Below are 10,449 nucleotides of genomic sequence, written 5' to 3' on the forward strand. Positions count from 1 at the left end.
ACAAGCAAATATTAAAAAAAAAAAAAGCAGCATAGGAAAAGAAGGTGAGTTCGACAAAAGTTAAGCTGCCGCGTTAGCTTTATCATTACTGTTAACTGTTTTAATAGTATGTGAGACAAATTTGTAATAATCTCACTGTTAAATTGTAGGCTATACTTATAAAGGAAGGTGCGTAATATGTACCAGTCCCATTGCGCAATGGAATGGCACTTGGTTTCCTCGTCAGGATAAAGCTTATCGCCAGAATCTTTATAGCAATTTTTGACCAAATCCCTCCACTTTGTTTCAGTTCAGTGCAGTATGAATACCTTTGTGCTCCTGTTTACAACGCACCCGGAGATGTGTGCTTGTTTCCTGCCAGACGGTCTAGCCTTCAATGACAGCAAGGGCCCTGGCTAGACTGCAACTTTCAACTTGACCTTGGCCTCCAGCCGTGTGTAACTCAAATGTAAACGAGTCTTGCCAAATTGTGGGCTGGATTTCTAGCCGTATAGAGTAATAAACTGGTGGTCATTTTCATAAAGTGTGATTTGCTATTTGACAATTTCATGGGGCTCGAAATGGTGGTTCACTGTGGCTGTGCAACATTTTGTAGAGTAATATATATATATATATACATATATATATATATATATAAAGAAAATAGCCACTTTAAGACTTTTTGGTTCCTTATTTAAATTTCACATCATCAAATGGCTTGGAAGACAAGCAAATATTAAAAAAAAAAAAAGCAGCATAGGAAAAGAAGGTGAGTTCGACAAAAGTTAAGCTGCCGCGTTAGCTTTATCATTACTGTTAACTGTTTTAATAGTATGTGAGACAAATTTGTAATAATCTCACTGTTAAATTGTAGGCTATACTTATAAAGGAAGGTGCGTAATATGTACCAGTCCCATTGCGCAATGGAATGGCACTTGGTTTCCTCGTCAGGATAAAGCTTATCGCCAGAATCTTTATAGCTATTTTTGACCAAATCCCTTCACTTTGTTTCAGTTCAGTGCAGTATGCTTGTCTTGCTAGATCGGCGTTATCTCCAGTTTAGACGTTTATCAGCCTCTTCGCATGTCACGTGCCTCCGCTCGTCCAATAATAGTTGGATCTTGACGCACACGGGACGCATGGGGATCTGTTACTCCACTGATCCACTGCTTCCCTTTCAGTCTTGGGGAATTCTAAAAGAGCTGGTAGGCTCCATGTAGGGCGTGCTATGACCGCGTCTTTACTCCTCCACTCCTGCTGGATTGACCCGGTGATGTTTCTCTATGACAACGGCTTGGATGATATGAGCAAAAACATGGAAGGATTTCTGGGAGGCAATTTTGCTGCTAACCAGTGCAGAAATCTTATTGCCCACCCGTCTTCTTTGGCCCCGAGCACAACCTACACGTCGAGTGAGGTGCCAGGATCGGGCATGGGGGAACCTGTCAAGCAATGCAGTCCGTGTTCAGCCGTACAGAACTCTCCCAGTGCTTCTTTGCCCTATGGATATTTTGGCGGCAGCTATTACCCGTGTAGGATGCCCAAGTCCTGCACGCAGCCCACCTCCTATGGGGAAAAATACATGGACACGTCTGTTTCTGGAGAGGAGTTCCCTTCTCGCGCTAAGGAGTTTGCCTTCTACCAGGGTTACTCGTCTGGCCCTTACCAGCCTGTACCGAGTTATCTTGACGTGCCAGTCGTACCTGCGCTGAGCACCCCTGTGGAACCCAGACACGAGTCTCTTCTGCCGGTTGAAACGTACCAGCCCTGGGCAATCACGAACGGATGGAGCAGTCCGATGTATTGCCCTAAAGACCAAACGCAGTCAAACAGCTTATGGAAATCGTCTATTCAAGGTAAAAAAAAAAATGCTGTATTTCTGTTTAATATCTTAGTGCGTAATAGCCAACGCACTAGGGATTTAGGCTAAACGAAAAATGTAGTGTGCGTAAAATTGACCTTTAGGCCTACGAATAGCAAGTGTTATTTAAAAACGAAGGGGCTTACTAGAAGTCCCTCGTCAGGTACAATTTTTTATTCTCACCACTTTTCATGATTGCAAATAGTTTTTATGCGAATAGCCTATTTCGTTCGACGTTTAGGTGTTTTATTTGTTGCACTGCTTTGAAGACACATTGTGTTTTTATTTTCTAGTTTATTATTTGACATTTCTGGCATGAACATCTATTTTCATCACGCTTTGGCAACTTATTTTGGTTTTCTTCTGACCCCTAGATTCTGTCTCGGGTACCGATGGAGCCTCAGTGCGTCGAGGGAGAAAGAAGCGGGTTCCCTACACCAAGGTCCAATTGAAGGAACTAGAACGAGAATATGCCACAAATAAGTTCATTACTAAGGACAAACGAAGAAGGATATCTGCTCACACAAACCTGACCGAGCGACAAGTGACCATCTGGTTTCAAAACAGGCGGGTGAAAGAGAAGAAAGTGGTCATCAAGTACAAGGGCATCAGTTAAGGTCTGAAAGAATTCAAAACTGAAATACCAAAGGGGTATAAATGGAAGGACCTTCAACATTATTTATTCTGAAATCCATTCCATCATCTGTTCCACGTCAAGAGACTATGCGGAGATGCGCAGGAGGGGACATTTATATTTGACTTCCCTGTGTAGGCCTACATATTACCAGGACACTGACACTGATAAAAGGCGAAGAACAATGAACCCATATTCACCACTTGATTTTTTATTCGTTTTAATCTATAATGTATTTGGCAAAGACGTGGGAGGAATGTAAAATAGCTTTCAACTAAGAAAATCAGTGAAGTAAACAGACAAAATCATGGAAATTGTGTATTTTTTTATTTTTACACATCAAAAACAACTGCACCTTTTAGACTGTGGATTTGCATGCTACGCTAACTGTACAGTAAATTTACCCCAAGTCGTGACAGATTTTTCTTTTGAGCTTTTATTTTCCCTATACGCACATTTGTAAATAGCCTACAAAGTCGCTTCCAGGCACCTGCGAAATATACAAATTCATTCATGTGTTACTGCAGACAGTATTCAAATAAAACTCCCCATATTAAACGATGTACTACTATATTTGTATCTTTATAATTACTACGAATGTCAACAGTCTGCCAAATTGTTTAACACAAATGCATAAACAGTACAAATGTCTATCGCAAATGATCAGTTTCTTTTTAATGTATTGATTTAATTCAATTTCCAGAAACGAATGAGTAAAATAGAAGGACATCAGCTGCTAATACGAATGGGTGAATAATGGCTGTGATATTGTTGTCTTTAGCCAAATCACTGATGAGAAGTTAAAAGTGATTTTTTTGTTTGTCCCAGAACAAATGTTCTCCAAGAACCCTTTTCCGTGGGCGTAACGGTGCTGCCACCTAGTGGCATAAATATCTATTTGCCTTGACTTCCCGCAGATGGTTCATTGTTCCTCATATTAGTATTTGAGAAAAACCATCTGAAATCTAAGAATACGAGATTTATGTGTTTGCGTTATTAAATAGCAAAGCACTTAAAAGTTTGTATAATAATCCGTTTAGCATATTTCCAGTCATCTGATACAACGATGACTTCGGATCCCAAAAGTCAGTAGTAGGTAAAATAGGTATAAAATCAGTGTTTGAGTCGATGTTTTGTGTGCTTTTTAAAATTTATTTTGCCATGTAAATGAACCAACTTGAATCTGAATCATACAGTCAAAAATAAAAATTCGAGAAAGAGGTGAGTGAAAGGCAGAGGAAAAAGTTTGAAGTCCGATATTAGTAGCCTATTTTCTTCCCTGTGAAATCCAGTTAAAGTATGTTTTGCCATGTAATTGCCATGTTGTGCCATGCCTTTCCGAAACAAAATTACAAAATAAGGTTTCAACCTTTTCCTTCTTTCACATTTCAACTAGCAAGCATTTACAATAGACACTATAATTTAAAAAATGAAACAAAATATAAATACATAAATTGCAGCAAAACGTCTTGCTGAAATCAATTTACACAAATAAGAGACAACCCTAACACAACGACATCTGAAATAAAGAAAACGAAAGAAAAAAAAGAAACCTTTACAAAAACAGAAAACGAATAAAAAGACGTAGAATTCATTCCAATAAAATGTGTGAAGGAAAACTGGCAAAGTGACAGCTTCAAATTAATATATTTATTTCTATTCGTATTATTTATTTAGAGACTTTGGAATATTATTAGCTATATAGTTTATTATAGTTTACTTACCCAACAAATGCATTTTAGAATGCATACATTCGGTATACCAATTGCTTAAGTTAAATCCAAACCCAATGCCACTAAAGACACTAACACTATACAATAAACACTAGCACCAGAAATGCAATCCTATTAAATACTTGGCTTTTTATTATTGCATTAGCGAAATTAATCAAGCCACATCGAGTAAAGTTTCACCACCAACATTTTTAATCTGAAAAACGATAACAGCAGTTAATTTCTGTAGTCTACTTTTTTTAAAGAACCAGAAAGATGTAATTTTTCATCAACTTCTTGCGCTTGTCACAGAGCTGATACAATTGCATTTCAAATAAGATGATACATTTTAATCGTTACTGTTTCATTAAACAACTGCCCATTGATTCTATTCTACAAATGCATAAAATAACAAAACCTTTACATTTAGAGAGAATTCGTAATTCGTTTCTCACTGCTGAATAGTCACAGATAAATGATCTCTCTGTGGGACGTGAAGGCAGCCTGTGAGCTGTGGAAAAACGTCCGAGCAGACGGAAAATGTGGAGAGAAGCACATGGACGGGATTCACTGTTTGCGTTTCAACGAGCATTTTAATTTGGACTGTGCTGCCACCCAAAGGCAATAAAGGAAATTACATTTTAGTAAACCAGCGGTTCTCAGTGTTGGAGATGGTCTGTGTAAAATTAAATTTAGTCTGCTAAATGCATCAATTATTATTATTATAATTATAATTAGATACTTTTGAGTAGAGTGTAGCCTATAATAATGTTACATGTTATAACATTTTACTTACCGGTCAAATTAAATAGGCTATGTGATGTTTATATGCTCTCGGATATGATTCCTTTTATAGGCTATACAAACATAATGTAGCGTGATCCCCGAACACAAGTTAAGGGAGATATGAAACAGTAATATGCTATTGTTGCCTCCTTATTTTTCCGCAATAACAAGCAACAACGACAACAAATCCATTGCCATTTTCTTTCATTGCTCATACGAAAAACAACATTTTAACATTAGGTGCTCGTCTCATACAATTGCATTTCAAATAAGATGATACATTTTAATCGTTACTGTTTCATTAAACAACTGCCCATTGATTCTATTCTACAAATGCATAAAATAACAAAACCTTTACATTTAGAGAGAATTCGTAATTCGTTTCTCACTGCTGAATAGTCACAGATAAATGATCTCTCTGTGGGACGTGAAGGCAGCCTGTGAGCTGTGGAAAAACGTCCGAGCAGACGGAAAATGTGGAGAGAAGCACATGGACGGGATTCACTGTTTGCGTTTCAACAAGCATTTTAATTTGGACTGTGCTGCCACCCAAAGGCAATAAAGGAAATTACATTTTAGTAAACCAGCGGTTCTCAGTGTTGGAGACGGTCTGTGTAAAATTAAATTTAGTCTGCTAAATGCATCAATTATTATTTTTATAATTATAATTAGATACTTTTGAGTAGAGTGTAGCCTATAATAATGTTACATGTTATAACATTTTACTTATCGGTCAAATTAAATAGGCTATGTGATGTTTATATGCTCTCGGATATGATTCATTTGATAGGCTATACAAACATAATGTAGCGTGATCCCCGAACACAAGTTAAGGGAGATATGAAACAGTAATATGCTATTGTTGCCTCCTTATTTTTCCGCAATAACAAGCAACAACGACAACAAATCCATTGCCATTTTCTTTCATTGCTCATACGAAAAACAACATTTTAACATTAGGTGCTCGTCTCTATAATTACTTTTTTTGCAGGTCTACTGCAGAAATAACTAGAATGTTTATAAACCAACTGTACATTTTGAAGAACTTCTCGTACACACAGGCTGATTTTATATAGGCTACTCGTTTCATATATTCATTTTATCAAAGTGATAAACTCTTTAGGCACACAACATTTGTATTGTAGTTTCAAACTTTTTAGTTTTTGTTTACAGACGCAATGTTTTAGTGTTTTTACTTCAAAAGATGACCTAACAACGCGTTTAGTAATCTCCTTTCTAGGCTACTATTGATAGAATATTATAATTCATTGACATGCCTTTTACAATTAATATTTAGATTATTATATCAAGTCAAAAGATTTACTGAATGAGACGAAAGCGTTCTATAAAAGTGTTTTAATAGTAACTTTTTCGGCCTGTCTATTTTATGGCATTTATTGCCCAGAGAAAGACGCACAAAGCCGTTCGTATCAACAGTTATTTTGGGGAATATTGTTTTATATATATATATATATAGTATGTATGTATGTATACAAACTCATCTAAGCGGTTACGGAGTTAAAAACGTACAAATACACATACCATGTCCAACCCTATATTTTCAAAGAGCCTTTATAATGGCAGCATCGTACGTCAATATAGGGAGAAAAATTGTTTTAAAGTGGGCCCACAACTGCACTGCGACAAAATGCAGGGAAAAGACAATCTGTGCTAATTAAATGCACCAAAGCGTATAAGGCCACTTCACAGTAATATCACATTTTCACATCAAACTGACATTGTCGTTTCTTTTATTAATCACAAGCAAATGTCTTCTATAAAACCGCTTTTTCAAGCAAATTAAAAGAGGACTATAATCGATGAATGCATTCTTTTTGCTACGATCATGATTTTAAATGATTTTGTTATAAAACGGCACGTTTAGCCCATTTCTAAATGGCATTAAAGTGTTATTTCTATTTACAATAATAATACGTTTCTAGACAGCACTGAAGATCATCTATAATTCAGATATTCCAATCAAAGATCTTTGCTATTTGAAACGGTTGTGGAATTAACTGGAAGTCAAATATAATTATGAGCGAGCGTTACCGCTTTTACACGACAACCGAACGTATTACAATCTCAGATGAGAAGTTTGGGGGAGAAAAAAAATCCAAAGCCACAGCTTTTCAAAATGGACTGAAAAAGACGTCTAACGCAGAACACCTTTCATTTGTTCTTAGTAGTATGTAGCCTATGAAGTGATGACAAATTGGCTTGGACTGTAGCAATTACTGTGCTTCTCGAGAAAGAAGTGCTAACTTGAGCCAGTGCGAAAAGTTATCGGTCATTTGCCTGATACCCTGATTCGGGTGAGTCTACAGAAAATGCCAAAGTTTCGTGCAATATTACAATTACTGGTGGAAACCCGGGCGCTGTTTGGGCTATTTGTAAACAACCACTTACACAAGTGACCCTCACCCTTCCACGAACTTGAGGTCTTGTTCTCAAACTCTTAAACATGGCAAAACTAAATGCAAAGTTGAATCTGTTTCTTTGTAGTAGAGTCATGTGGAGCCAGACGTGGACCAGGTCAGTATCGCAACACTGAACGCCATCTTCTATTATAACATCCAAATAATAGAAATAGTTACTGACCGAAACATGCATGATAACCTTCTATCTACACGTGCATTCGATCTTATGGTTTTAAACCTGGAAGATGTGCTAAAAGCATCACTCTCACCCGATACAACGCACGGGGCCGTTGTCTCTCGTTAATATACTGTTACCCGTGACTTCAGGTCTCATTGAAGTTCACGAATTCCAAGTAGGTGGCGTCTCATGATCACTCTCCAACGGCCATGGCTTGTCTGAGCTGACAATGGCTGGAGGAAGATACCAAGAGCACCATAAAACCACGTCTGTCCTAGACTGGTTTTAGTTTCCATCGCCTCCCAGCGCAAGATTACTCATTAAAAGCCTTAATATTGGCAATATTGATAAAGGAAATGTAAACCATCTCCCAAAACAGCGCGTCTCCGTTGTTGAACATGGGATTGTTCACATAATTGGGACGATTTTACGGCATATTCCTGTTAGATTTTGTTGCGCAATCTTCTTTTTAATACCCTCTCTTTTTTCTTTCTTTATAAATGTTAGCAATTGAGAATTTCAGACATTGTTCATGGTTTAATCCAATGTAATTCTGCGGGGGCCACAGCAAGTTAAAACTTTATGGGCCTCGACTGTTTTCAAGCCGCTTCACTTCATGACTCTGGTGCCCAACCCGGGCAAATACTGCCTTTGTCTTGCCTAACTACTTAGCTACATTAAAATATTTTTTGGCAAGCGAAAAAACGTTTTAGCAATTTTGCACATGAGAATGCAAATTTACCCTTAAACGGTCTTACTTAATAAATAATATATGTTGGGGGAAAACAGCTTATGCATGTTTGACGCAAATGGAGCTCCAAATAAGAGAGGCTTGTTTAAAGTCATGAAAGAAGTGCAGCCTACTATATTCATATTCTGTAATTAATTAAATGAGTTTGTTCTCATACTAACATTACAACACATATACTAAAACTACCCAAATCGTATATTAACGAAATCATAATAGGCCTATATTTTGTAAAATAAATTTTTATTTTGCGCTTTAAAATTTATTTGTGACCACACTTCAAACTGTGGTTTTGTGTTGTATTTTAACACACAGGCAAACAACGTTTTTAAACAAACTATGAATAAAAGTGTACCGTATTCTTACGCCGATTGGTCGAAGGGTAGGCTATTTCACGTTTAAAATAATTCCGAACTGATTATCGTGAAATAAAGGCAAATAAATGAGGCCAGAAACGTAATTCTGTTTCAGTTTCAACACATGCACTGCCATAACATGGCGTTCGAGTCCGTTTATTAGCCTACATGCAATCAATTAACAAAGAGCATCACTTGCGAATTCAAATTGCAAGTATACATCACGGCAAAAACCCCTCTTATGTTTCTTCCTGGCAATTACATTTTTAATAGCGTATAGACTACAGCGAGAAAAAGGATGGAGAGTTAAAGCGACATGTTTGAGACTTAATAGAACAAATCCATAAACATCAGAAGCCCTGGTAATGTTACTAAGGCGCGTTGGCTGTTAAGCATGCGGATGGGTTTCTCCAGCAATCCAAAGTGTCAACATATCCAACTGTGGTCCACTGCAATCACACGTTCATCAATGAAAAGTATCGCTCACTCCTCGACTTGAACATTTGCACATGTTGGCATACAATATTCTAAGAGGTACATGTCAATTTCTGCCCTTGGTCACATGACTGGCGCTCTCTGGAATGGATGGAGATGGATCTCCACGTCAGCTCACGTCTCAAAATTTCTGCTCGGCGGATCATGCTTCACAGCCACTGAAGCTGAAGCAGTTCTGTACTACGATGCGAGGCAGTACTATGGTTGTGGCGTGCCCAACCAAGTGTCATGATGGATTTTGATGAGCGGGTACCCGTTGGGTCTAACATGTATTTGCCCGGCTGTGCTTATTACGTGTCTGGAACGGAATTTTCCAGCCTTCCTCCTTTTCTGCCCCAGACCCCGTCTTCGTGCCCCATGACATACTCATACTCCACGTCCAGTTTGCCACAAGTTCAGAGCGTTAGAGAGGTATCTTTCAGGGACTATGCCATTGACACGTCCAGTAAGTGGCACTCCAGGGGCAATCTGCCACACTGCTACGCGACCGAAGACATGGTGCACAGGGACTGCCTGTCCAATCCTGGAACTCTGGGGGACATGTTATCGAAAAATAACTCGGTTCTTTACCACTCCAACACGAGCCACACGTCCAACGTGTATGGCAGCGTAGGGAGGAACGGAGTGCTTCCCCAAGCGTTTGACCAGTTTTTCGAGACCGCGTACGCGAACGTGGAAAATCAGCCGAGCGAGCAGCCGGTGGACAGAGCAACCGGCAAGGCGCCTCCGCCCGCGGAAACAGGCAGCGACACTTGTCGGGGAACGGAGGAGACGGAGCGCTGTGAAGAGACGAGCAGCCCGGAGCCATCTTCCGGTAACACCGAAGAGAAATTCAGCGGCAGCAGTAGTACGTACTAAAGCAGTTCTGTGAGAACGTTTCTGATGTAACGTGCTGTTGTTAAAGGTTTTATATGCTGTTTTATAAGCATATAAGGTTTATAGAGGGCCCTGTATATTTACCCTAACAAAACTTAGTTATAAACGCGTGATCACGTGCTCGAAATTGAAATTGGCCGTGAATGATAGGCCATTTCCTTTTGAGTCTTCAAAAGTGTGCATTCCAGCCTTCATTACAGTTTGGGCTTTTTTGTTAAAGCAAAGTTATTTAAGAGATCATAGAAATCCTTCGCTTATTTATCGCCTCTGACTGCACGTTGTAGGCTACAACAGGGCATTTACAGACCATTTTAATTCTTAGGTATTGTTCTGGAGTTTTTCTTAAATATCAACTGATAAATCTTTTTATATATATATATATATATATATATATATATATATAT

At 38.4% G+C, this 10,449-nt stretch overlaps 2 protein-coding genes across 2 annotated transcripts in view; both read left to right on the forward strand.

The window, feature by feature from the left end:
- Positions 1-778: 778 nt before the first annotated feature.
- On the forward strand, positions 779-2,469 carry hoxa13b (homeobox A13b). The gene is made up of 2 exons (XM_016287554.1): positions 779-1,835; positions 2,215-2,469. The coding sequence occupies exons 1-2, from the start codon at positions 1,208-1,210 to the stop codon at positions 2,454-2,456; spliced, it is 870 nt and encodes a 289-aa protein (XP_016143040.1). The 5' UTR covers positions 779-1,207; the 3' UTR covers positions 2,457-2,469.
- A 6,743-nt stretch (positions 2,470-9,212) lies between these two features.
- Positions 9,213-10,449, forward strand: part of hoxa11b (homeobox A11b) — a 2,571-nt gene continuing 1,334 nt past the window's right edge. Inside the window, exon 1 of the mRNA XM_016287526.1 lies at positions 9,213-10,016. Coding sequence (XP_016143012.1) covers positions 9,398-10,016 — 619 coding nt within the window. The 5' untranslated portion in view covers positions 9,213-9,397. The remainder of the gene's footprint in view (positions 10,017-10,449) is intronic.

This window comes from Sinocyclocheilus grahami, unplaced genomic scaffold (assembly GCF_001515645.1).
Source record: "Sinocyclocheilus grahami isolate Dianchi unplaced genomic scaffold, SAMN03320097.WGS_v1.1 scaffold222.1, whole genome shotgun sequence".
NCBI lineage: Eukaryota > Metazoa > Chordata > Actinopteri > Cypriniformes > Cyprinidae > Sinocyclocheilus > Sinocyclocheilus grahami.